Below are 27,702 nucleotides of genomic sequence, written 5' to 3' on the forward strand. Positions count from 1 at the left end.
GGCATGGGAACATCACACACAGACATAAACACCCTTGCTTTAAAAACTGCGCAAGTGTCAAGACGAGCTGCTCTGCACATCCTTATTAGGCAAGGGCTACTTCAGGAACAGAGTGCCTTAGTGGAGTTTTATGGGCAAGGGTTGATCTTGTCTCGGCAATTGCCCTCCTTCAGTTTCCGTGAACGCTAAATTTGCTCATAAATCTGAAAGGCACAGAACGCCGAGGAGTCGAGTGCCAGGACCAGGCAGGCAGGCAAAGATGCTTGCTTAAGCATTATGTGAGGCTGGCTCATGATGATTGGGGAGGAGATCTAATGCAGGCCTGTTGCTGAGCTTGTCACCCAGCAGCAGCAAGGGGAAGTAGGGGGCATGTGCTATCCTAGATGGGACAGCTACACCAAAACCATAATTAACTGGAGTAATGCTAATTCTCCCTTCTTTGCTCAGGAGGAGAGGGATGGGCTTGTGATGTTTAAGGAGTCATACACACCGTGAATGTAAAGCACCTTTAAAGCACATCCTCCCCCCCCCCAAAAAAAAGAATCCTGGGAACTGTAGTTTTCACCCCACAGATTGTTATTACTACATTTATTTATGCTCTGGCATTTTCCCCAGACTCAAGGCAGCTTACACAAATTAAAACAACACAGCTAAAATACAAACAGCTAGAAGCACAGGAAAGAAAATGGTTGAAAAGTAATTAAACTCTAATGGAATTAAAACTATATAAAAACAAAATCTATTAAAATACAGGTAGTAAAAACAGAAAAGCGCTATTTAAAGGCCATTTCCTGAAAGAAAACTGGGGGGGGGAGGGCCAATTGGTTCCCAAAGGCCTGTCAGAATAAAACAGTCTCCATCTGGTGGCAGAAGGGTAGCAAGGAGGAAGCTGGTCTGGCTTCCCTAGTCCAAAATAAAACAAGCAGCACGCAAAGGCACCAAATTCAATCAAGTTTCAATCAAGTATTATTAATCCAAAGAGAAAACAATAAGAGAACCATATACAAGTGCTGACACAAGAGCCAAAATCAAACGTTAAACAGATAGTATGTACAAATTAAAGGCAAACCAGTCTTTATAGTCTTTGAGGCTATCTAGCGGTCAGCAAGTGGCAGCAGGTCGAACGAGGTGTCAATGGTAGTAGACAGGCTGCCGGCGTTTTTTTGCCTGTTTCGCCCATATGACGGCAGCCTGTCTACTACCATTGACACCTCGTTCGACCTGCTGCCACTTGCTGACCGCTAGATAGCCTCAAAGACTATAAAGACTGGTTTGCCTTTAATTTGTACATACTATCTGTTTAACGTTTGATTTTGGCTCTTGTGTCAGCACTTGTATATGGTTCTCTTATCGCCGGCAGCCGGTCTGGCTTCCCTAGGCAGGGAGTTCCAAAGTTGCCTGGGAGCAGCCACCACTGAGAAGGCCCTGTCCTACATTCCCACCAAGTGCCCCTGTAAGGATGGTGGGACTGAGAGAAGGGCGCCCCCCCCCCGCAAGACCCCAGAGCCAGGGCAGGTTTATATGGGAGGATATGGTATTCCAGAAACGCAACACCCTTAACAAACCAAGGTTCCCAGGATTCTTGGTGGTGGCAGGGTGCTTTAGATATATGGTGACCCTTCCAAGTCTGGAATTCTATGAATCTATGAATTCATTCTGTTAGCAAAAAGATTTGCATGCATTTGTGTAACGGAACTTCCCCCTTGTCCTCTCGCATCTGTTCTGGGTTTTCCCCCTGCCCTCTGGAGAAGATCTGGGAAGGTGAACAGTGTGGGAATGTTAAGGATAATAGGAAAGGATATATTGAATAAGTTTTATCCTTCCTTTTCTCACGCTAGTTAGTGATATAGCAGAGCAGATTCCCCTCAATATAGCTGGAAGCTCGTTTGCAGATTTGTCTGAATCTCTCAGTTAAGATTACAGTATTTCCTGGTGTCCCCTTTGATCCCTCCTAAAAGAATAAAGACACGAGAGTCTTTCTGAGTAAAGTAACAAAAATTTTACTCACATTTCAGTTCACGGTTTGATCCCTGAAAGGCAGGCTTTACTTGGTAGTTACATAAAGAAACTGTGAGTTCATCTCATAGGGAGTCTGAACTCACATGCTGCTGGCTGAGAGCCAGCAGACAGCAAAATTGCATTAAGACAACAAAGTGGCTACAGAAGAGAAGCATGGCAGCAAAAGAGAGAACAAGGCAACACTGGAACAAGACAACTTCAAGACTGAGAAAATGGGTGCGTGGCTCGGCTCTTTTATGGAGTCAGCCAGAACCAGGCGCATCTCCCAGGTCACATGCAGGGCAAGGAAGCTCCAGACCAGCGGAACAGGAAGTTAGACTGACTGAATGTCCCCCTACCTGTGCCCACGCTAGGGAGATAAGGAATGCTGCATTTGACTGCACCAATGAATTACATCCCACAAACAGGGCATGAGCAGGCAGACGAGGTGGTTGGGGGACACCCCAATATGCAAGTGTAAATCCTAACGCTAACGGAATGCCGCCCCATGGTACTTCCAGGGCCGTCCTTTCCATTTGGCTTAGTGGCGTGATGCGCCACGGTGCCTCCCCATTGGGGGCATTGGGCTGGGGCGCCCAGCAGCCCCGCACGCTGCTCATGTTCGAGGCAGTGAGCGAGGGGTGGTCAACTGTATCCTTCGCCGTGCGCTGTTCCCGCCATGCCCCCTAGCAACAGCAGGCTTGCTAGCCGCCATTCCAATGGCGCCTAGAAAGCCGGGGGGAGGAGGGATTTTGCACCACGGCGCTGGATACCCTTAAGACGGCCCTGGGTACTTCCCCCATAAACTAGACTTCCAGATCCTTTGGGGTTGGGGAGCCATGACAACTAAACTATCTGGCATCCATTGGCTGCGTCGCAATGCCCTCTGTGCAGAACAAAAAAGGAACATTGATCCCCTTGCCTGCTGCCTGGGCCATTATCACTGCAGAGTCACATTAGCCAGCAGCTAAGAAGTGATTATATTATTAACTGCTTGCTCCTTTCGCAGTCGGCAGAAGCAGGGCTTGCTTGTGAGAGACCCTCTGGGGGAGAGAGAAAGGCAGGGTGTAGCAGCAGCAGCAGAAGAAAGCTGTATTGGGAAATGATTTTAGGTACAAGAACACAGGGATGCGGGTGGCGCTGTGGTTTAAACCACTGAGCCTCTTGGGCTTGCCAATCAGAAGGTCGGTGGTTTGAATCCTTGCAACAGGGTGAGTTCCTGTTGCTTGGTCCCAGCTCCTGCCAATGTGGCAGTTCAAAAGCACACCAAAAAGTGCAAGTAGATAAATAGGTACCACTCCGGTGGGAAGGTAAACGGTGTTTCCATGCGCTGCTCTGGTTTTGCCAGAAGCGGCTTAGTCATGTTAGCCACATGACCCGGAAGCTGTACGCTGGCTACCTCGGCCTGTAATGCGAGATGAGCACCGCAACCCCAGAGTTGTATGCGACTGGACTTAACTGTCAGGGGTCCTTTATTTTTTTATTTTTCTACAAGAACATAAGAGCAGCCTGCAGGATCAGGCCAGTGGCCCATCTAATCCAGCATCCTCTTCTCACAAGGGCCAACCAGATGCCTGTGGCAAACACGATTTGAGAACAAGAGCAACACTCTCTCCTCCTGTGATTTGGTGCTGACCTTGAAAGCCCTAAATGGCCTCAGCCTAGAAGACCTGAAGGAGCGTCTCCACCCTCATCATTCACTGAGGTCCAGCTCCGAGGGCCTTCTGGCGGTTCCCTGCCTGCGAGAAGTGAGGATACAGGGAACCAGGCAGAGGGCCTTCTCAGTGGTGGCGCCTGCCCTGTGGAACGCCCTCCCATCAGATGTCAAGGAAATAAACAACTATCTGATTTTTAGAAGACATCTGAAGGGAAGTTTTTAATGTCTGATGTTTTATTGTGTTTTTTGTGTTCTGTTGGGAGCCGGCCAGAGTGGCTGGGGAAACCCAGCGAGATGGCTGGGGTATAAATAATAAGTTGTTGTTGTTGTTGTTGTTGTTGTTGTTGTAACTGGTCAACCATTGGTCTGTCTAGCTCAGTACTGGCAGCAATAAATTCTCCAGGGTTTCAAGCCGGAGCCTCTCTCAGCCCATTGGGGATTGAACCTGAGACCTTCTGCACTCAAAGCAGATGCTCTACACACAGAGCCACGGTCTGTTCCTTTTTGGAGCCCCTAACAAAACAAATCCCTAATGCTCACAAGTCTGCAACTTTTATTTCATCTTGTTTATCAAAGAGGACAGACTGCCCCTTGTGTAAAATACCAGGGCGGTATACAACAAAATGCACCATGAAGCAATAAATGGCCACAAAAACCATCCAGAATTGTCACAAAAAGCTCTGGCTCATCTTTAAAAAGTTTAAACAATGTTTTTTTTTAAAAAAAAATCATTTTATTGGTTTTACAAATACAAAGTACAAATAAATACAAATTAGTAAGAACAGATCTGTATGAGATTCTCCGAATCTTGAGATTCCCCCATCCCCTCCATGAAGTCTTATTTTAAACATCTACAACTGCATTTTCATTCGTACTCCAATTTTTATATCAAACCATATTGTCCATAATATTTTTTTGCACTAGAAATGAATCAAAATCCTGCTCTTGTTTCCATCTGCTTACAGTGGTCTCCTAAGCAGCTTATACTCCCCCCCCCCTTCTTTTTATAAAGTTCTCGTCTTCTTGGTTTCTGGGTTTCCCAGTCCGCTTTGCCATCTCAGCATAGTCCATCAGCTTGGTTTGCCATTCTTCTCTGGTAGGAAGTTTTTTTTGAATGAGCCTATTGTGTTTCAAATTCTCCAGGAGACACCTGAAAGCCATAAGAACGTAAGGCAATCCTGCTGGATCAGACCAATGGCCCATTTAGGGCAGCATCCAGTCCTTATGGTGGCCAAGCAGTGGGAAAGAGGGCCTTCTGGCAGTTCCCTCATTGCGAGAAGTGAGGTTACAGGGAACCAGACAGAGGGCCTTCTCGGTAGTGGCACCTGCCCTGGGGAACGCCTTCCCAACAGATGTCAAAGAGGAAAACAACTACCAGACTTTTAGAAGACATCTGAAGGCAGCCCTGTTCAGGGAGGCTTTTAATGTTTAATAGATTATTGTGTTTTATTTTTCTGTTGGAAGCCGCCCAGAGTGGCTGGGAAGACCCAGCCAGTTGGGCGGGGTATAAATAATAAATTATTATTATATTATTATTATTATAGAAATCGAGGATTTGGTGCCACCGGTCTCGCTGACGTAGTACCATTCTTCCAGCAGAGATCTGGAGGAGGCATCCTCCCTATTGAGACATGATCATAGGACTCTAAGATCATAGAATCATAGAATCATAGAGTTGGAAGAGACCACAAGGGCCATCCAGTCCAACCCCCTGCCAAGCAGGAAACACCATCAAAGCATTCTTGACATATGCCTGTTAAGCCTCTGCTTAAAGACCTCCAAAGAAGGAGACTCCACCACACTCCTTGGTAGCAAATTCACCTGCGGAACAGCTCTTACTGTCAGGAAGTTCTTCCTAATGTTTAGGTGGAATCTTCTTTCTTGTAGCTTGAATCCATTGCTCCGTGTCCGCTTCTCTGGAGCAGCAGAAAACAACCTTTCTCCCTCCTCTATATGACATCCTTTTATATATTTGAACATGGCTATCATATCACCCCTTAACCTTCTCTTCTCCAGGCTAAACATACCCAGCTCCCTAAGCCGTTCCTCATAAGGCATCGTTTCCAGGCCTTTGACCATTTTGGTTGCCCTCTTCTGGACACGTTCCAGCTTGTCAGTATCCTTCTTGAACTGTGGTGCCCAGAACTGGACACAGTACTCCAGGTGAGGTCTGACCAGAGCAGAATACAGTGGTACTATTACTTCCCTTGATCTAGATGCTATACTCCTATTGATGCAGCCCAGAATTGCATTGGCTCTTTTAGCTGCTGCATCACACTGTGGACTCATGTCAAGTTTGTGGTCTACCAAGACTCCTAGATCCTTTTCTAGATTGGAGGCAGCAAGGAGAAAACCAAAACGTGTCACAATATTTGGGAGCAGAGCCCTGCTTTTTGCATTTGTAAATTGTGAACATTTCCATAAGACTGTCAGGTGGTTTTGTAAGAGTAACAATGACAATGAGAACACAAGTGGACATCGGTGGTTTTTTGGCTTCCGCAGACTGGTTATAAACAACCAGCTGTACTGGGGGTCTCCCCTGTCTCTCTGCATCCTGACTCTTGAGGTGATGAGCATACCGGCATCCAATTTTTGGACTGATCCCCCGGAGAGGCCCTAAAGCAGGTTTTGCATGCCGCTGTAACCCCAGCACACCTCAGTGAACTTCCAGCAATGTTGCATCGAGGAAGGACATCGCATCTGGCTGTAAAACCCCATTAACGCTTCTTGCCTGCCTTGCTTTTTCTTCCTACCTTTGCACTGCAGTCCTCTTGAGAGGGAATTGACCGGTTGCAGTCAAAACAATTTTCTGCCTGGGAGCTTATGAGATATCACAGGCCAAGCCGTGTCGAGCCAGGGCCGGGATTTGCATGCCTGGGGGTGCGGGACCCGCGGCTGTGCAATGAATAGACAATTGTTCTGCGGTTAACGCGTGGATCTTTAAAAATAAATAAATAAAGGAGGCAGCGTCGTGTTTACTTTGGGCCAATCACTGCAGCAGGGATGGGAACATCAGGTACAAGGGGCTAATGTTGGCCCTGCTGGCCACACAATCTGGCCCTCAGGAGTCTAAGGCTATACCTCCTACCCAGGCCACACCCCTCTCCAGCCCTGCTTCACAGCCTCCTGAATTTATTTATTTTGCTGGGTGGAATGTGCCCTTCAAATCTAACCCTGCCTCTTGCATGGAGGGCAGAGAGGGGCTCGTGAGGGTGTGTAGAGACCAGCATATGGTACAAAGGTAGCTCTACATTTGTTATTCTGCCTGCCTTTGGCCTCAGGCCCTGCCCACCTGTAGTGTGTGGCCCCTGGGAGGCTGCCCAGAAAGGAGCTGAAAGAGGCAGTGTGGTGCAGTGGTTATTAGTGGGTCAGACTAGGAACTGGGAGGCCAGGGTTCAAATCCCCCACTCAGTCACAAAGCTCACTGGGTGACCACGGGGCATCGCTGCCTCTCAGCCTAACCTACCTCACAGGGTTGTTGTAAGGATTAGATTGGGGGGGGATAATGGTGTACACCACCTGGAGTTCCTTGGAGGAAGGGGTGGAGAAGAAATGCAACAGACAGACAGACAGACAGACAGACAGACAGGCAGGCAGGCAGGCAGGCAGGCAGGCAGGCAGACAGACAGACAAGTGCTCCATCCCTGCATTACAAGCACAGATCTTTAGGTATGCAACCAGCACTGCTACCTTTGAAGGATTCCTCATAGGACTGGATCATTGCATTATCTCAACTGAGCTGTAAGTAGCTTCAAAAAAGCCTTTTATTTCTTAAGTGAACAAGGGCGAACACTTACTGCAACCTCAAACGAGTCAGGTTGCATTGCAGACGGCACTGCTTGGGAGCTTACATCCTGCTTAATAACTTCTGCTAATGTTGGGACACGTGCTCTAAATTTTGTTGTGGTCCACTGCACACTTCTTCAGAAGATCTGAGATATTAACTTCTGTATTACCACTCCAAATGCTGTTGCGGACATTAGTGTACTTTGCCTCTATTGTTCTAAGTTTACCATATGCCTTCTAAAATGCCATAAAAACCATTTAAGAAGGGGGGGACCATCTTGGGAAGAGGAGATGTAAGACATTTGCATAATATTTGCTCTTCCCAGGCTCATCAACTTGGGAAGGGAGCCCATCAAGGAGAAGGGAAACTCTGCTCCTAAACCTCCGCTGCCTTGCAGGATATCTTCAGGAGAAGAAAAGGCTCAGGGGGGAACCCCAAGGAAAAATCCATACCCGCTGTCTTGAGGGATATCTTCAGGAGAGGAAAAGGCTCAGGAAGAAACCTTACACAAATCTGGAGCAGAGTCCCCAAGACGGTTGGATGGTGCCTTGTACCCCTCCTTCCAGGAACCTTTGCAGCTAAGCTGGTGCCAAATGTCTTGCTCTGCTTTCCTTTGGACCTTAGTGAGGCCAAGAGGGGGTCTTCTCATCTGGGAGCCCAGAACCTCCATGCACACTGCCCAGTCTCGCACACTGCAGAGGTCGCTTCGGTGCTGCTCACACAGAGCTTTGACTTGTCCCCTGGAGGCTCACTCCATTGTCTCTCAAGACAGATGGATGCCAACAATTTGTTGTTTAGTCGTGTCTGACTCTTTGTGACCCCATGGACCAGAGCACGCCAGGGCACTCCTGCCTTCCACTGCCCCCCGCAGTTTGGTCAGACTCATGTTCGTAGCTTCGAGAACACTGTCCAACCATCTCGTCCTCTGTCGTCCCCTTCTCCTAGTGCCCTCCATCTTTCCCAACATCAGGGTCTTTTTCCAGGGAGTCTTCTCTTCTCATGAGGTGGCCAAAGTATTGGAGCCTCAGCTTCACTATCTGTGCTTCCAGTGAGCACTCAGGGCTGATTTCCTTCAGAATGGATAGGTTTGATCTTCTTGCACTCCATGGGACTCTCAAGAGTCTCCTCCAGCACCATAATTCAAAAGCATCAATTCTTCGGTGATCAGCCTTCTTTATGCCAACAACAACAAGTTGCAAACAACAAGCAGCAGCGGAGGCAGGTGAAATCAAGCAGTCCTGGGGGGGGGGGGAGGCAGATACACTGCCACACATCATATCCCCAGAGAGACAGGGATTCAGCACCCCTAAAGTACATCTCTCTCTCTCTCTCTCTCTCTCTCTCTCGCTCGCTCGCTCGCTCGCTGCCAACTTCTCTTGTTTTGCAGGGGTGCCACCTTCTCTGAGCTCTGGTGGGCATATCCTCCAGATAGCACAAAAAACTCTCTGCCCTGTGTATCAGTCTGCCATTAAGGTCTTCTTTGGAAGCTTCCCTGGCTCTGAGACTGGCTGGGGGTGGGGGTGGGCTTGATGAGCGCCATCTACTGGTAGGGCAGCATTATGATAGGTGAGGCCACACCATTCCCAGCTCAAGGCAGGCAAGGAAAAGTGACATCTGTTTGGCCAGCTCAAGACAAGCACCGCAAGGCTTAGCATAGAAGAGGCAGCAGTCAGGACCCTGGACAGCTCCTGCTCTCTGTCAGCTTGCCTTTAAACGAAGGGAGCAGCTCCCTGCATGTTGATCCTGAGCCACTTAGCTGCGCCTTTCTGCACCCAAGTAACAAGCCTCTTGCCCTCAGGTGAAATGGACAGCATCATCCCATTTTCAGTACTGAAATAAGACACAAATTGCCAGTCCAGCCAGCTTCCGTAACTCTTCACTGCCACTCGCCCAGAGAGTGTGAGATGGAATTTCTAAACTTGGCATGTGGAATGATGCCTTGAATGAATGTGTGTTCCAAATTCAACTCCACTATCCAGGTGGAATTAGTGCATCGCAAACAAGGATGACAAAGGGGCCTCATTTCACCTAGCCAGCCAAACAAAACAGTCCTCCAGATTTATCGAGAAGGGCAGGTATCATTTATATACATATATCGCTACAGGGTGTTTTTTGGGAGGGGGTCAGTCTAAATGATGCCCATGGGTCCCTCCCATGTGCATGGAAAGCTGCAGAACTAGCCAGACCAATTTCCTTGCTAAGGTCATAGCTTTGGCTGGGCTGCTAAATACCGCCATTTACAAGTCCAGTGAGGTTGCCCTGTTGCCATAGAGATCAATGGTCTTTTCCCATCTCACCTGGATGGATGCCACATTATCATGGAGAACCATAGGACACACAGAGAGAGGGGGGGGCTGGGAGCCTCAATGGAGGATTCACCTGGGGCAAAAAAAACCCAACAGCTAGACCCCCCCCCCAGCTATGTCACTGCCTGGTTCCCACCAGTGAGAGCCCCCATTTCTTCTTCCTCCTGTGTCAGGGCCTGCCAACCCAGTCCCATTCCCAACAGGGCCACACAGCTTATGACAATGCAGGTAGAACCACAGAATTGCAACCCCCTGCATTTCTAGAAGAGCAGCTGAAAAACCCCTGATGGACTTTCGTAGCCATTGTGGCTAAGTGTGCTGCTGCGTCTTCCAAAAGCAGGGGCCGGCCCTACCTTGAGGCAGAGTGAGGCCGCTGCCTCCGGCGGCAAATGCTGGGAGACAGGAAGACGGCAGAGCTGATTGCACCACGGGGGCCGGTCTCTACGCTGCGAGCTAGCCTGCCTACAGGTGCCGTGATGGACCTGATCCCATTGCCAGGGCCAAGGGAAGATTCGGCGGCCAGCCGGGTTTCGCTTTTCACATGGAGTTAGGAAACCAGTGCATCTTCAAAACCATTAGAAATAGGGCACTCAGTCACCTCGGCCAAGATGGCCACACAAATGCGCCCCCGACGTATTTGCTTTGGAAAGAGGGTGGCTGTTGTCGTTGTCAAGGGCCAGGAAGGAGAAAAGCATCTCGGGGATGTAAATCTGTCAGCTCTGCCTGCCGGGGTGTGTGTGTGTGTGTGTGTGTGTGTGTGTGTGTGTGTGTGCTGCCCTTCCAAAAGAGGCATCGATCAGCTAAATATATCACACTTTTGGGGGTGACGGAGAGGCCTAATTGTTGTTGGAGCTCAGAAAAGTCTCCCTGCGAGTGGGCGGTTTGGATGCATTTGAATGCGACAAGGGCTGACTCGACTCAATCCTACCTGCCTGCAACTTGCCAAGAGCTGCTGAGCCACCCAGGGCTTGAGATTCTATTAGAGGCCGGCTGAATAATTCATGGCACAGGAATATTTGGGCAGGAAAGAGGAGGGGGCAGCAGAAACGGCCTCTATTTTCAGGGACAGGTGCCTGCCGCACACCCCTTGCTCACAGAAGGAGGAGTTCCCCCTCGAACTCTAACAGATTTACGATGATTCATGAGATATTGGGGGGTGCTAAGGGAGGGAGCGGTCAAAGTTCCTCCCTTTGTCATCTCACAGGGACGTTGTGGACAGGGAGCCCTGAACGTTCGCAATTCCAAAGGTTTAAAAGAGAACTAGCAATGTGTCAAGACTTTCAGGAAGAATTCCACATTTAAAACAAAAAACAAAAAAAAACACCTGATTGCCAAATCCCCAAGTACTGTATTGCCACAAGAAAAGAAGGAAGGATTAAGAAATGAAAATTTAATGTCCAAGTCAAGGTATGTCATAGGACTAGTCCAGGGGTCAGCAAACATATTCAGCTGGGGGCCGGTCCACTGTCCCTCAGACCTTGTGAGGGGCCGGACTATATTTTGGGGGAAAAATATGAACGAATTCCTATGTCCCACAAATAACCCAGAGATGCATTTTAAATAAAAGGACACATTCTACTCATGTAAAAACATGCTGATTCCCGGACCATCTGCGGGTCGGATTTAGAAGGCGATTGGGCCGCATCCAGCCCCCGGGCCTTAGTTTGGGACCCGTGGACTAGTCCATCAGACCCTACCTAGAGTCCTGTGTCCAGTTCTGGGTGCCACAATCTAAGAAGGATGTTATCAAACTAAAACATGTGCAGATTGAAGGAGCTGGGTATGTTTAGCCTGGGAAAGAGGAGACTGAGAGGAGACAGGATAGCCATCTTCAAATATCTCAAGGGCTGTCACATGGAAGAGGGAGCAAGCTTGTTTTCTCTGCTGCACCAGAGGGGAATACCTGAACCAATGGATTCCAATAATAATAATAATAATAATAATAATAATAATAATAATAATAATAATAATAAATTACTTATACCCTGCCCATTTGGCTGAGTATCCCAACCTCTCTGGGCGGCTCCCAACAGAATATTAAAAACGTGATAAAACATCAGACATTAAAAACTTCCCTAAACAGGGCTGCCTTCAGAAGTCAGAGAAATCTTTATTTCCCTGACATCTGGTGGGAGAGCATTCCACAAGGTGAGCACCACTACCGAGAAGGCCCTCTGTCTGGTTCCCTGCAACCTCACTTCTCGCAGGGAGGGAACCGCCAGAAGGCCCTCGGAGCTGGACCTCCGTGTCCGGGCGGAATGATGGGGGTGGGGACGCTCCTTCAGGTATACGAGGCCGTTTAGGGCTTTCAAGGCCAGCACCAACACTTGCGCTTGGAAACGTACTGGCAGACAATGCAAGACTTTCAGGACCGGTGTTATGTGGCCTCAGCAGCCACTCCCAGTCACCCGTCTAGCTGCTCCTTCCAAGAAAGGAGATTCCAACTAAATCAGGGAGAACTTTCTAATTGTAAGAGCTGTTTGACAGTGGAACTGTCTCCCTTGGGAGGTTATGGACTCTCCTTCATTGAAGCTTTTTAAAACAGTGGTTGGATGGTCGGCTGTCAGGAATTTTTTTGCTGTGATTCCTGCATTGCAGGGGGTTGGACTAAGTGAGCCTTGGATATAAAATCAATAATAATAAATAAAGACTTTAATATATACCATACCAAAGAACAAATCAGAGCAGATTATTTGTCACTCGACCTACAGAAACCAGCAGATGGGGGCTTTCCGTGAAAGGAGGGAGTGAGAATTAGCACCGTGAAACGTATACAAATAGAAGCTACTCTCAAAGGCACAGGAGCATGGCCTATTTGAAAAGTTGGCAACCTGAAAGCTGGCAGCGCAGAAATGAATTTTGTTTCCCAAGGCTGAGATAGGAAGTGGCTTTCTGGGTTATTTTTTTTTCCTGAGCTCTTCCTCTCCTTTGCCCAAGGTGGTGTTGGGATTTCCTTTGGAGCCAAAACAGGCCAGTGGCTTGATCAGTTAACCGTTAGGTTTTTCATACCTGCAATTAAAGCTTTAGCAGTTGCGTTGAATCGCCAGAGGCAGCTTGCAAAATTAAAATGTGCCCGAAAACCTCCTGGGAGCTCAGTGTCGCGGACTGTTCTGGAATGAAGCCCACTCATAGCAGGAGTCAGCCAGGACGCAAGGCAGCCTAGACGCACATGGGATTCCTCGAGAGGCAGGTATCTCCTGAACTGTGCCAGTTCTAGGCCCCTGCCTGTACAGCCAAGCCAGCCCTAGACTGGCCCACCTTGCAAGGCCGTTGCAAAGATTAATGCAATCTACTACTGAAAGCGTCCTGCCCCCCAAAGCAACCACAAGATCAAAATCTAGGGGTCTTGGTGGACCACAAGCTTAACATGAGTCCACAGTGTGATGCAGCAGCAAAAAAAGCTAATGCTATTCTAGTGCTCCATCAATAGAAGTTGAGCGTCCAGATCATGGGAAGTCATAGTCCCACTCTATTCTGCCTTGGTCAGACCACACCTGGAATACAGTGTCCAGTTCTGGGCACCACAATTTAAGAAGGGCTGTCACACAGCAGATGGAGTAAGCTTGTTTTCTACTGCTCCAGAAGGTAGGCCTTGAACCAATGAAGAAATTTATTATTATTATTATTATTATTATTATTATTATTATTATTATTATTATTATTTATACATCACCCTATACCCAGGGGTCTCAGGGCAGTTCACAGAATAAAATCAAGGTATAAAACCACAAAATACATAATAAAAATAAAAATAACAACCCAATATCCCCCCCAAAAAAAAACACATTTTAAAAGGGCATAGGATGTCGATGAGATCAACCAAAGGCCTGGTTAAAAAGAAACATTTTTGCCTGGCACCTAAAGGCAAACTTTCCTGGGGAGAACATTCTACAGACAGGGAGCCACTGCAGAGAAGGCCCTGTTCTCGTGTTGCCATCCTCTGGACCTCTCGAGGAGAAGGCACTCGAAGGAGGGCCTCAGGAGATGATCTCAGGGTCCAGGTAGGTTCATATGGGAAGAGGCCGTCCTTGAAGTATTGCGGTCCTGAGCCGTTTAAGGGTTTATGGGTCAAAACCTCTAAAGGTTTCAAATGATAGGAAAGGAGATTCTGACTAAACGTTAGGAAGAATGTTCTGGTCATAAGAGCCGTTCAACAGTGGACTGCCCTTGTGAAGTGGTGGACTGTCCTTCCTTGGAGGTTTTCAAACAGAGTTCGTGTGATTCCCGCATTGCAGGGGGTTGGACTAGATGACCCTTGGGGTCCTTTCCAACTCTATTATATGAAAACGCTCCTTTGTGTCTCCTGAATATTTTTGACTTTACCTTCTTAGCCAACCCAGCTCTTCTCCTTCCCTGGCTGTCACTTTCCAACTGAGAGACAGAGTCTGGCTCCAAGGCCAGCAACTGAACATCGCGGGGGGGGGGGGTTCCCTGCCCCCCTCCACAATGGCACCCATTGTTTTATTATGCCCCATTTATGCCTGCTCGTTTCCTCCTCTGTCTGGGGGCTGCACCATTTGGTGCCTGCAGTGAAGCTGAGTGTCACACGGGCTTGAGGGAAAGGGATCCTCCCAGCGACTTAAATCAGAGGAAGAGGAGAAGAGGAGGAGATAAATAAATCAGGATAATGTGGGCGGGGGGGGGGGGGGGGCGGACGCTCACGCAGAAGGGACCGTTTCAATACAACAGCAGCTCCTCCCGTTCGCTCCTTGCTTGCTTGCCCTGTGCCAGCCAAGCTCCTTCTGGAAAGGCCACTGATGAAATCTTTATAAAGGTGCAACATTTCAGGCAGCTAAATAAAGAAAGGGGTTTGGGGGAGGGAAGGCAAGCCTTTAGAGAGGAATAAGAGGCAGGCTGCTGCTGCGTTCGTTAGAGGTCAGGGCTGTTTCCGGCAGGAGGATGTGGGCAGCAAGGCCTGGGCCCCTTCTCTGAAATTCCAGCTTTCCTTTTTTTAAAAAAAAAAATCCAGCACGGGTAGGTGGTGCAATCTTGTGCATTGAGGGGGGGGGGACCTCAGCTACAGGGGCAAAATGTTCCTTTGCTGACCCTTGCAACACTCTCCAGACTAAACACACCTCTCCAGCTCTGCTTTGCACCCTCCCTGGGTGCTTTTGCATGGCTGGGATGTGTCACAGAATCATAAGAGTTGGAAGGGACATCTAGCCAACCCCCCTGCAATGAACCCGGGTCCTTGAATTCTGATGATGCCTCTCACTTGCCCAGAAGGAAGGCAGAGAGAAGTGTGTGTGTGTGTGTGTGTGGAAACGAGCTTCTTCTACAAAGGTAACATTCACATCCAATGCAAAAATAGATATAGTTTGTTGGAAGCCATGCAGAATCAGGGGCGTCGCAATGGGGGGCGATGGGGGCTGTACGCCCCGGGTTCCACTCTGGGGGGGTGCCACTTGGCGCCCCCACCCCTGCGACTCCCAAGCCGAGCCTCCAGCCTCCCGGTAAAAAGTCCGTGCCAAGCGTGCGTGTTACGTAGTGGGGTATCACCGCTGCGCTGCCCCCCACGCCTCCAAAGCCGCGCGTCTCCAGCTACAAAACTCCAGGTAGAAAGCCCGCTCAGAGTTTGTAGCTGGAGGTGCGCGGCTTTGGAGACGCAGGGGGGTGGCGATACCCCGGTACGTAACACGCATGCGCATCGGGATTCTGCGCATGCGTGTTACGTAGTGGGGTATCGCCGCCCCCCACGTCTCCAAAGCTGCGCGCCTCCAGCTACAAAACTCCAGTATAAAGCCCACTCAGCAACGTAGTGACGACAACGCCCCCCCCCCCTCAGTGCATGGCAATTTGCCGCCCCGGGTGTCGCGGCGCCTCGCTACGCCCCTGCACAGAATGGCTGTGGCAACCCAGTCAGATGGCTGGGGAACAAATTTATTATTATTATTATTATTATTATTATTATTATTATTATTGCCTCTGGCCCCATTGACAGGTGCAGGCACCCATGCCAGAAAGAAATGGGCTGCTGTATTGTATCTTACAATCAGGGCATTTCCACAGCTGCATGGCAGAGCATTTGCTTGGCATGCAGCGGTTCCCAGGGTCAGTCATCGGCATTCACCATTCAAAGGATCAGCAGGCAGAGGAGGAGGAAGTCATAGGAGAGCCTGCTGGATCAGGCCAATGGCTCATCTAGCCAGAGGTGGATTTAGGGCAGCGCAACTGGTTCCGCCGCACTGGGAGCCGAGCCCAGGGGGCACTGCAGGACACCTCAACTATCACAGAATCATAGAGTTGAAAGAGACCCCAAGGACCAATCCTGCGACTATGTTGCGGTGCCTTAAGCAGAACAGAAGGCAACAGGTGGGGAGGGTGCCAAATTTGAAAGATCCCCCTGATCTAGTCCAGTCTCTTGTTCTCACAGTGGCCAACCAATGGGAAACCAGGCAAGCAGGATTCAAGCCCAAGACCCATTCTCCCCTCCTGGGGTTTCCAACAACTGGGATTCAGAAGCATCGCTGCCTCTGACCATAGAGGCAGGACATAGCCATCCTGACTAGTAGCCACGGCCAGCCCTCTCCTCCCTGAATTTATCTAATCCTCATTTAAAGCCATCCCATTGGTGGCCATCGCTGCCTCCTGTGGCAGGGAGTTCCATAGTTTAATTAGGCGCTGAAGGACTTTCTCTTATCTGCACTGAGTCTTCCAACATTCAGCTTCAATGGAAATCCACGTGTTCCGGTATTATGAGAGGTGGAATAAAAGCTTTTCTCTGTGGCCTTTTCTCCATGCCATGCATAATTTGAAAAACTTATGTCCTGCCGCCTCTTCCGCGCCTTTTCTCTAAACGGGAAAGCCCCAAACTTTGCAGCCTTCCTTTTCGCAATGCAGCTTCCTATGCCCCTGTGGGTCAGGCTAATGGTACATTGGGTCTGGCATCCTGCGCCCACAGCAGCCCCCCCCCCCCACAGGCACCCATGAGAACCCCACAAGCCGGACCCGAGGGCAGCAGTTAGCATGTTGTTATTTCAGATTTATCACCCACCCTTCCTCGCTGCAGGGAGCCCAGGGAAACTCGCGATAATTGAATCAAAACTGCACTATAACATCCTGTAAAGACAGCACTGTAAAAACTCCATGAAAGCCGCCTGCCAAAAGCCCGGATAAATAAGGGAGTCTTTGCACATTTCCTGAACGCAAGGATAGAGGGGGGGGGATGCCTGCCTCCCCTTGGAAGGGAGTTCCATGCTAATGCTTTGCAGCTCTGTCCAGATCCCCGTCACAAAACCTAGGAGCTCAACAACCGCACGAACGAGCGGCAGATTCCACCAGCTGTTCCTTTGGACTGTGAAGGAGCCGCTGGAAGCTGCAGGAGGGGAGAGCGCTGCTACACTCCAGGTCTGCTTGCAGGCTTCCCAGGAAAGGCATCTGTTTGGCCCCTGCGAGAACAAGATGCTGGAATGGATTGTCTGCCACTGGCCAGATCCAGCTGGCTCCGCATGTGCTCTGAGATGAGTGAAATCGCTGGTCCGTCCAGTATTGTTTACACCAGGGGTCAGCAAACTTTTCCAGCAGGGGGCCGGTCTACTGTCCCTCAGACCTTGTGGGGGGCCGGACTATATTTTGAAAAAAAAAAATATATGAACGCATTCCTATGCCCCACAAATAACCCAGAGATGCATTTTAAATAAAAGGACACATTCTACTCATGTAAAAACATGCTGATTCCCGGACCGTCCACAGGCCAGATTTAGAAGGCGATTGGGCCGCATCCGGCCCCCGGGCCTTAGTTTGGGGATCCCTGGTTTACACTGATTGACAGCTGCAGTTCAAGGCCTCTGGTTAAGAAAGGTATTCGTAGAATTTTAGAATCACAGAATTGGAAGGTGACCCCAAGGGTCATCTAGTCCAACCCCGTGCAAGGCAGGGCTCTCAGCTAAAGCATTTCCTCAGCTGCTTGGGTGAAGTGCTTTGAATGGCAAGGGAGAAACAGGCCCTCCTGGGAGCCAGCATGGTGTAGTGGTTAGAGCATCAGACCAGGACCTGGGAGAGCAGGGTTCAAATCCCAACTCGGCCATGAAGCTCACTGGGTGACCTTGAGTGCCAGTTGCTGCCTTTCAGCCTAACCTACCTCACAGGGCTGTTGTGAGGATAAAATGAGGAGGAGGAGAACCGTATGTGCCGCTCAGGTGGGATGTAAATGCAAACATTCTCCATTCTGGCATGCATGTGTGAATAACCCTGAGTCAACTTGAATGCAACTTGGATGCAGACAGTTAGCTGGACATGGAGGTAAACCATCACCATAGTAGCCAGTCAAGGCCAGCATCCTGCATCTGTCACCAACCACAACTTCGCTACCCAAACGGGGTGCGTGGCAGATGACAAAGTTTGCATCACTCAACTGGAGCCTTTAAGGTTGCCTATCCTAGAAGCCAGTAACAAGAGAGAGAGAGAGAGAGAGAGACTCTGACGATGTGCAGTGGTCCCCCTGTCTCTCCCCACATGGGCCGCTCAAGCTGCTTGAATGCCCTAGCCAAGCTGCAAGGGAGGCAGGCAGGCAACCCTAATGGTAAAGGTAAAGGACCCCTGGACGGTTAAGTCCAGTCAAAGGTGACTACTGGGTTGCAGCGCTCATCTTGCTTTCAGGCCGAAGGAGCCGGCATTTGTCCACAGAGAGCTTTCCAGGTCATGTGGTCAGCAGGACTAAACTGCTTCTGGCGCAACAGAACACCGTAACAGAAACCAGAGCGCACGGGAACACCATATACTTTCCCGCCACAGCGGTACCTATTTATCTACTTGCACTGGTGTGCTTTCGAACTGCTAGGTTGGCAGGAGCTCACCCTGTCACAGGGATTTGAACCGCCGACCTTCTGATCGGCAAGCCGAAGAGGCTCAGTGGTTTAGACCACAGCGCCACCAGCATCCCTAATGCCAGCTGCTCCAGGCCTGCTGGTCTGCCCCTGCCCCAGCCACTCTGCGACCCCTCCCGTCCACCCATCACCCACCCTGTCAACTTCTTATATTTTGATACTGTTCGCTGGGTATTTTTTGGTGGGGTGTTTTTTAGACCTCGCTTGTAAGCCGCCCTGAGAGGACGTGCATCCTGAAAGGCAGGATAAAATTGCAGCAGATAAATCTCATGGCACTGAAACACTGGGGGAGGGGGGACTGCATCGCTTTGTGCATCACAGAGCATAGTGGAGTTGGCTCAGGAGGGAGGGCGGTGGTTACTGGTGTCCTCCTCACCACACACACACACTCTAACACACACACACACACACACCAACCGCATTTTTGGGACACCTTCCCCTGCTTTGCCTAAGGTACGAATGGCGCAAAAAAGTCTCCATCCACTCGTATGGAAGGCGGGGGGGAGGGGCTGCAGGGGAGACACTTAGACGGCTGGGGGACACTCTGCCCCAGAGCTCCCAGGGTCTGGAGTGCAGGGCTGGGGTGGGGAGGCGCTGTGCCCTCCCTGTCCCCTCCCCGGCGCAGAGCCTCTCTTGGACACACACACCCCCGCCCGGGAAAAGCAGCCCCCGCGATGGCTTCTTAACTTGGACGGGGCCAGCCTCAGACAGGGGGAGCGCTTTCCTGCTCCTGGAGGGGGCTTCCAGGTCAGGCCTCGCAGGTTCACCTCAGGGCTGGGGGTGGGGACGCCCCTGCGGGCGAGGGACGCCCTCTTCCCCGCCTCCCTCCAGCTGTCCCGGCCGGCTGGGAAACGGGCCTGCGCTCAGCCTCCGCCAGCCAATCTCAGGCAGCCGCTGCCCGCCCCTCCCTCGCCCCAACCTCGAGCCAGAAACCACCTGGCCGGCGGAGGGGCGAGTCTCTCCCCTAATCCTGCCGTCCGGGCGCTGCGCCACTAACCTGCCAACCAAAGACGACGAGGGGACAGAGGAGAGAGGAGATCGCCAGCCGCCTCCCTCCGACGCCCGCGATCCTCCGCCCCCCACCCCACCCAGGACCCCTCTCTCCTCCCCGCCCCCTCGGAACCGACGTGGGGGAAGCCTCCGGTCCTGCTCGCTCGCAGCAGACGCCGCGCACCGCCATGAGTCACCGCCGCCGCCGCCGGGTCTCCTCGGGCTCCGGCTGCTTCTCGTGGCGCCAGGAGCTTCGGTGACCGTCTAACTCCACCGCTGCACCGCCGAGGAAGAAGAAGGAGGAGCTGCAAGACGGGCAGGAAGCAGGCGGCGGCGGCGGGGGCTCCGTCCACCCGTCCCCTGCGCCCCGCGGAGATGCCCAAGCGGGGATAGCATGGCCCCGCGCCCCGGACAGCTCCTTCTGCGCCGCCGCCTCGTCGGGCTGCTGGCCGGCGTCGCCGCCATGCTTCTGCTGCCGATACTGCAGGCGGGCCGGAGCTGCCCGTCGTGCTTCTGCTTCGCCACCCCGGACACCGTGCAGTGCCGCTACGTGCGCCTCCTCGAGCCCCCCGACGAGCTGCCCCGGGCCGTGCACAACCTCTCCATCGTCGGCGGCAACCTGACGGTGCTGCGCACGGCCGCCTTCGCCGGAGGCTGGACCCGCGGCGAGCCCGCTCGGCCGCTAGGCAACTTGACGCTGCTGGTACTGACGCACAACCACATCGAGACGTTGGAGGAGGCGACCTTCGCCGGCCTGCCCGCCCTGGCCACGCTGGACCTGAGCCACAACCCGTTGCGCTCCGTGGCGCCGGGCGCCTTTGCTTCTTGCGCGCGGTTGCGCACGCTGCGCCTCAACCAGGCGCTGCTGGCGCCCGGGGCGCCGCCCTTCGCCGAGTTGTTGGACGGCGCGCTCTTGAACCTCAGCCTGGTACGCCTGGAGCTGGCCGGCAACCGGCTGCGGCAACTGCCGGCCCCCTGGGCCCTGCCGCCGAGCTTGGAGGAGCTGGACCTGCGCAACAACTCCCTGCGGGCGCTACGCTCCGAGCGCCTGGACGGCTTGGCGGCGCTGGGCCGCGTGCGGCTACTGCTGGACTCGAACCCGCTGCACTGCGATTGCGCCTCGTTGCGGCCCCTGCTGCTCTGGCTGCGCAACGCCACGTGGCGCGCGCCCGGAGTGCGCCGGCTGCGCTGCGCCTCGCCGCCGCAGCTGCGCGACCGGCTGCTGTGGCGCCTACGGCTCGTGCAGCTGGAATGCCTCGACGGCGCGGACTGGGCGCTGCTGGAGCCCGGCGGCTCCGAGGAAGAGGAGATGGAGACGGCCTCGTACGTCTTCTTCGGCATCGTCCTGGCGCTCATCGGCGTCGTCTTCCTCATGGTGCTCTACCTCAACCGAAAGGGCATCAAGCGGTGGCTCAGCAACCTCCGAGAAGCCTGTCGGGACCAGATGGAGGGCTACCACTACCGCTATGAGCAGGACAGCGACCCGCGACGGGCCAGCCCCGGAGACCTCTGAGGCAAGCTGGCAGCAGGCCTGGGGAGCTTCATCTCCCCCCCCACCCCCACCCCCCCAAAAAACTTGAGAAGGGTGACAACCTTCCTTTCTGGTCTTCCAAAGTGAGGGGGATGGATGAACAGGTGGAAAGCCGCTACCCAGCTCTGCAAACTTGTCCAAAACTCTACCTGTTGGGGGCAGTGCAGGGACACACCCTGGGCATGGTGCAGAGGACCCCTTCATTCCCAAGGGTGGCTATCATCTCACGACTGACTCTGCAGGCACCCCAAAGCCAGCCTCAAGGGGACTGTGTGGGCAATCTCTCCCCCACCTCCCGCAAACCAAAGGGACACGTTTTTCAGATTCCAGGGTGCAATGTCACCCGGCACCCTACTTGGGGGCACTCAGCTTTTTACCCACTAAGGTACGCCCAGCCCTGCCAGCACTCCCAAGGGGGAGGGGCGTTGTCTATTTATAATTTAAAATGCCTCTAAAACCATCACCCGGTAAGAAGGAATCTTCCCATTCTGGACACAGCACTATGCAGCGATAGGCTCCTATCTAGGGGGAGCTGAGAGGGATAGGAATTATTTGGCCTCAATTCTAATCTGCCCCCAAATAGGGGGAAAGCTAGGATCCTGAGCAGACTTCCCTGGAAGTGAGTCCTGTTGAACTAAAATGGGACTTGCTGCCAAGTAAACATGTAAAAAAAAAACCAACTGCTGCATGAAACCCCACATTATTCTGCCTGCAGCTAACCCATTGCCCCATTCTCAGCTCTAGGCACAGGAGAATGCTGATGCAGAAGTCATCTTGGCATGGTCAGGATTGATTCCTTACAGACCTCCAAGCTTCGGTGAACAACAGGTTTATAGCAGAATCGTCTCCCCTTCTACTCCCAAACACCCACTCCCCACCATGACATTGTCCTAGCAGAGAAAAGTCTTGCTGGCTGGCTTTTGAGTAGTCCCACTGAAATCGACAAATTACTCCAGAGTCAGTAGTTTGCCAAAGAAAGGCTGTTGTGCTGCCATCTTCAAACTGCTTCTTTCTGGAGTAGGCCCATTGATTTCAGTGTAAGTGGATTTAGGGTGGTAGTTTAATTGCCTTTAGAGGAATCACTGGGCAGTGAGAAGAAAGTTAAAAGCTAACCTTCCTCTTTCCACAGTCATTGCCTCTCTCCATCAGTTGTAGCCCCCTGTGTTTAAGGAACAAAGGGGGGAATCTTGCCTTACTCAGAGTAGACCTAATGGAATCAATGGGCATAACTAACTCAGGCTCATTGATTCCACAGTGTCTACACTGCTAGCTTTGGGCGCAGCCTGCAGCCACGGTCTTCATGGTTGGAGAAAGAAATCGGGGGGGGGGGGGACCCCGGACACATAAAACTTGGGTTTTCTTTGGGAGAGCAAGAAAACTCTATTCCCTTTCTTTCTCCTTTGCACAGCCCATTTCCTCCAGCCAAGCCACTTTTCCCTGACAAAAGCGAGGGATACCAAATCCTGCTTGGCACTTAACGAATCGAGGCCATCCTTCTGGGGTGAGTTTGTCCCCTGCCAGCAACTGAGTGCAAAAGGGCTCCATTGACTGGAAATCTGCACCCCAAACACACACCCCTGCTTTTACTGTCGTCAGTTGAAGCTGACTCAGTTCTCTTCAACTCCCCCCCCCAAAAAACCCAAAATACTATTTCTGTTTCCCAGCCACCAAAGAGCTACTACCCAACTGTTAGGCACAGAAACATTTGCGGAGGAAGGACCTGACCTGAGAGAGAGAGAGAGAGGATGTAATTTTCTCTTTGCTTTCCTTTGACGAAATTAATGGTTGGTTGTGCTCCCCTGCCCTGCCCAAGAGAATCAACAGTAGCAAACCCTCGGTTGCATGTCTCTGAAGCACGCATAAAATACGACGACTTAATTTCCCAAATTGTGAAGTAATGACAGATGACTTAGATTAGGGCCGTTTTCGCTGATCTTTGTATCAGGTGTGGGGTTTTTTTATTTAAAAAAAATGCTCATTCTAGTTCATTCTTCCACAAGTTTGCTTTAGAACAGTGCCTGTTAGCGTGGTTTTGGGGCACGGCAGGATGAGCTCCCAGCCCGGTGCTCTACAGTTCCTCTGGCTGGTGGCGCTTCCTGCCGTGCCCAAAGCTGCTGTTGTTAGTCTCTGCCTAGAGCAAAGAAATGGAAATTTGCATCTCTTAACTGTATTGTACTTTTTTCTATAAAGCTTATTGCAATAATTTCAGAATACCCTCTCGGCTGCTGCAAAGTTATTCCTTTTAGCTTTTTCTCTCTGGCGCGGCTGTTAACGGGCGCTGCCCCACAAAGCATGGTTTGCAAATCACAAATGAGATGGGAATAGCTTCTCCTTCCAGAGGATAAAAGGGGGAGACAACCACTTATCACCTGGTTCTTGCCTCTTCATTCCCTTCCTGGCACCAACCATTATTTCAAGGTAAGCTGATGCAAAGCAGGTCTCCCTCATAAAAGAATGAGCAAAGCTGTGGTTTGTAATGGGTTTGCAAACCAGCGTTATGTTGAAACGTTATCGCTCATGCATTATGCTGATGCAAATATAACTGAAATCCACGGTTAACCCCCAGAAAGGAGAAGGGAGAAGGTTGACTGGCTCTCTGTTTGCATTCCATACTTGTTGGGGGGGGGGCATAATATTTATAGCCTCCATGTGATTCTGGATGCTGGAGGGAGGGGCGCAGGAATTGCAACCCAGCAAAACATCCCGTTCTGTTTGTTGCATGGGATTGTCTCATGCCCTTGATAGATCTTATTTTGTAGAGCTGGGAAGAAATCCCCTGGATGTAGAATTGTCGAGTTGGAAGGGGTACCATGAGGGTCATCTAGTCCAACCCCCTGCAATGCAGGAATCATTTGCCCAGTGTGGAGCTTGAACCCACGACCCTGAGATTAAGAGTCTCGTGCTCTACCGACTGAGCTATCCCAGGTAGGCTGCACCACAGACAGACGTTTTTCTTTTAGAGAGTGTTCATGGAAGAGTTCTCCCAATCGCAACTGGTGTTGCAAATGTTCAGGGTACCCAGCTGGCTCTCAAATCAGTGACTTGCTTCCGGTGCCAAAAAGATGCCTCCATCTCCTGTTTTCTCTCCCCGTTGTACGTCAGTAGGGCTGACCCGCTTCCCTCCCTCCAATGGAAAGAGTATGCAATGTGTCCATCTCCTGCTAAAAAACCAAGACAGTGTTGTTAACAAGCCAGCTGTGGCCCTGCTCCAAGGTTGGCTTGCTGGTGTGTCGGTGATGCCATGGGCACAGGCCAACAGGTGCTGACTTCTGCTGGCTTTTCCTTGACCCTTTCTGGACCATGCTGAAAACCTGACTAGCCATTTCCTCCTTTGGAGCACACAAGCAAAGAGTAAACTAGTGTGTTTTGAGTGCAATGATGGCACTGCCAGATCACAAAAATTCGTTATTAACCAATGAACCTGCTTTTTGTTGTTGGTGGGCATGTGCCTAATTCATCGAGATCTGCTTCTTGCTCTTTGAAAAAGGCTGCTTCTCTTTGCTTAGGACACACCGGCCTGGATTGATGATCCACAGTGGACGAACTTTCCCAAAAATATGGCTTCCCCTTCCTTTCTAATGCTGGAGTCCCTCCTTCTGCTAGGCCAAGTGGAGGGGACCTTTGGCCTGCACCTCCCATGTTTGCTGGGATTCATGGGAGGAGGAGGTCTGCAAAATCAGGACGGCCACAGGTGCGCTACATCTAAGTGCCCATCTCCCAAAGTCCTTAAAAGGTTTCCGGGGCACCTATGACCCTTATCCCAGAACTCCCAGCCAGGTGCTCTCCAGATGTTTCTGCCTGGGGCTGATGAGAACTGTCACCCGAAACATCTGGAGGAAGCCCAGTTGGGAAATTCATTAATTAATTTAGCATGCTTGCTTCTAGAGCTTGCGCATAAAAATGAGCATTGCCAGGAAGATATTTGGACTCTATAAAAAGGTGAAAGACGGTCACTCTGAAAGTTCAGTAAACTGATCTGGGGTCTGCTTATCTGCTGGGATCTGCAGGGAACTCTCATCTCTTTGGTGGGGGAGTATATATAGCTCAGGGTTCAAGCCCCTGGTCTGCCTGCAGAAGATCCCGGTTTGACCTCCAGATTACAAGAAGAAGAAAAGATTGCAGGCGATGGGAAATGCCTCTCACTGCACTGGGTCTGCAGAGCTTCTGCCAGCCAGAGCTGACAGTTCTGAGTTAGTTTTACCAATAGTCTGATGCCGTACGGGCTTCACACGTTCAACTGGGGATAAAGATACTTCTGTAGAATACTGTGTGGCCCTCGAGGCAACTCTGTCTGGCCCTGTGGGATCTCCTCAAGTCCCTCCCCCTGCTCTCTGTTGCTTTTGCCGGATGGACTGTGTTCTTGAACTGTGACAATGCCTCTTCCTTGCCTAAGTGGAGGGATGGAGGGGTGTGTGTTAGTGTGGAAAAGACTTGGGATTTCAGCTGGAAGTTACGGGTTATGCACTGATTGGAAACGAAGCAGTATCTCTGCCCCAAAGCCTTTGCAGGCAAAAGCAGGGTTGAAAGCGGGGTCACCTGTGACAGTCCCATAGCATCACGAGTACGAATCATGAATGCACCAGAAAAAGGACGTCCAGGCGTCCCCAGGAGGTGGTGATGAGCACCAACCTTTCAAAGCAGATTGGACAAATTCACAGAGGAAAGGGTTGTCAATGGCCACTGGTCAATGGCCTTGCAATGGTCAATGGCCACTGGTCAGAAGCTGCAATGCTTCTGAATACTGGTTGCTGGAAACCACAGGAGGGGAGAGGCATTTGAATCCTGCATCTGGCTGGCCACTGTGAGGACAGGATGCTGGACTAGATGAGCCATTGGCCTGATCCAGCAGGTTCAGGATGCGACCATTGCTGCATTTAGGAGAGAAAATGCCTGTCTGTGGTCCTCACAGCCATATGAAAATCTCCCTCTCTTTTCTCTCCAGCTTCCCTCATTGTTAGGGAAGAGCTTGTTTTCAGAGAAATTCAAGGTTATTTTATTTTCCAGCATCAGTTCAAAATCAGTTTTGAAGCAATGTAAAGAAAACCTCTGTAGGTTGCAGTATATATATTTTGGTGTTGGCTGTGTTCGTGAAAGCAGGTCACCTCCTGCCATTTATTCCTTCAGAAGAGATCCACCCCACACATTTAAAGCACAGGACTACACCCCAAAGAATCCTGGGAACTGTAGGATTGTAGAGTTGGAAGGGACCCCTAAGGGTCATCTAGTCCAACCCCCTGCAATGCAGGAATCTCAGCTAAAGCATCCATGACAGATGGCCGCCCAACCTTTGCCTAAAAATCTCCAAGGAAGGAGAGTCCACCACTTCCCGAGGGAGACTGTTGAACAGCTCTTACTGTCAGAAAGTTCTTCCTGATGTTTAGTCGGAATCTCCTTTCTTGTAACTTGAAGCCATGGATTCGAGTCCCACCTTCCAGAGCAAGAGAAAACAAGCTTGTTCCCCTCTTCCGTGTGACAGCCCTTGAGATATCTGAAGATGGCTAGCTTATCTCCTCTGAGTCTCCTCTTCATCAGGCTAAACATACCCAATTCTGTCAACAGTAACTTTTTTTAAAAAAGAAAGGTGCTGGGAATTATAGCTCTGGAAGGTGGAAACTACATTTCCCGGGATTCTCTGGGTGAAATTACATGCTTTCAAAGTGTGTTGGGTGTCCTTTAAATGTTTGTTGTGGGTGGCAGGCATCTCCAAGGGCCATTTGCCAGGGAAGCATTTGCCACATCCCTGAGGTGCAGCAGTCCTGATTTTAGGTGCGAGATCAATTGCATTGGGGAGTCAGGCCATTTAGATAGGTGATCCACTTCTGATATCAGCCAGCTATATATGCTCCTGAAACATTTGCAGGAATGAGAATAGATGAGAAGTGAAGCAATGTTGTGGCCTGGACCGTTCAGGGTGCCCAGTGTCCATTTCCCTGCCATCATCCTTAGAACGTAACTGGCCACCAACTTGGCTGGCTTAAAAAGAGGATTAGGCCTATTCATAGCAGTTAAGGCCATCAACTCCTGCTATGTTCCATCACAGTCTACTTCTGAATACCAGATCATAAGGACCGTTGGGGGGGGGGGAGTGTTGTTGCTTTCAGGTCCTGTTTGTGGGTTTCCCAGGGGCACTGGTGGAGGAAGAGGAGTGCGGGCGACGCGCCCCACCCCCGGGACGCACGCCAGCCCCGCCTCCGCCTGCTCCCCACCTCCCAGTGCCAGAGCATTAAGCTCCACCACTGCGCAGGGGCATCTAAGTTCGCCTCTGCAAGAGAACAGGATCATAGAATCATAGAATCATAGAGTTGGAAGAGACCACAAGGGCCATCCAGTCCAACCCCCTGCCAAGCAGGAAACACCACCAAAGCATTCTTGACATATGCCTGTCAAGCCTCTGCTTAAAGACCTCCAAAGAAGGAGACTCCACCACACTCCTTGGCAGCAAATTCCACTGCCGATGCAAGAGGATGCAAGAGAACAGGATGGACTTTTGGCCTGATCCAGGCTCTTTTGATGTCCTTATGCCCACCCAGCAGCAGTGTTAGAAATTAGCCAGATGCATTCGCTACTGGCACTAATTGCAACCACGTGGAGATTTCTGGGTGTCAGGT

The 27,702-nt window shown here is 51.0% G+C and overlaps 1 protein-coding gene across 1 annotated transcript; it reads left to right on the plus strand.

Moving 5' to 3' along the window:
• Positions 1 to 19,957: 19,957 nt before the first annotated feature.
• TPBGL (trophoblast glycoprotein like) lies at positions 19,958 to 21,076 on the plus strand. Its single transcript, XM_035115374.1, has one exon. The coding sequence runs from the start codon at positions 19,958 to 19,960 to the stop codon at positions 21,074 to 21,076; it is 1,119 nt and encodes a 372-aa protein (XP_034971265.1).
• The last annotated feature ends 6,626 nt before the right edge of the window (positions 21,077 to 27,702 follow it).

The sequence above is a fragment of the Zootoca vivipara genome, chromosome 4, assembly GCF_963506605.1.
Source record: "Zootoca vivipara chromosome 4, rZooViv1.1, whole genome shotgun sequence".
Lineage (NCBI taxonomy): Eukaryota > Metazoa > Chordata > Lepidosauria > Squamata > Lacertidae > Zootoca > Zootoca vivipara.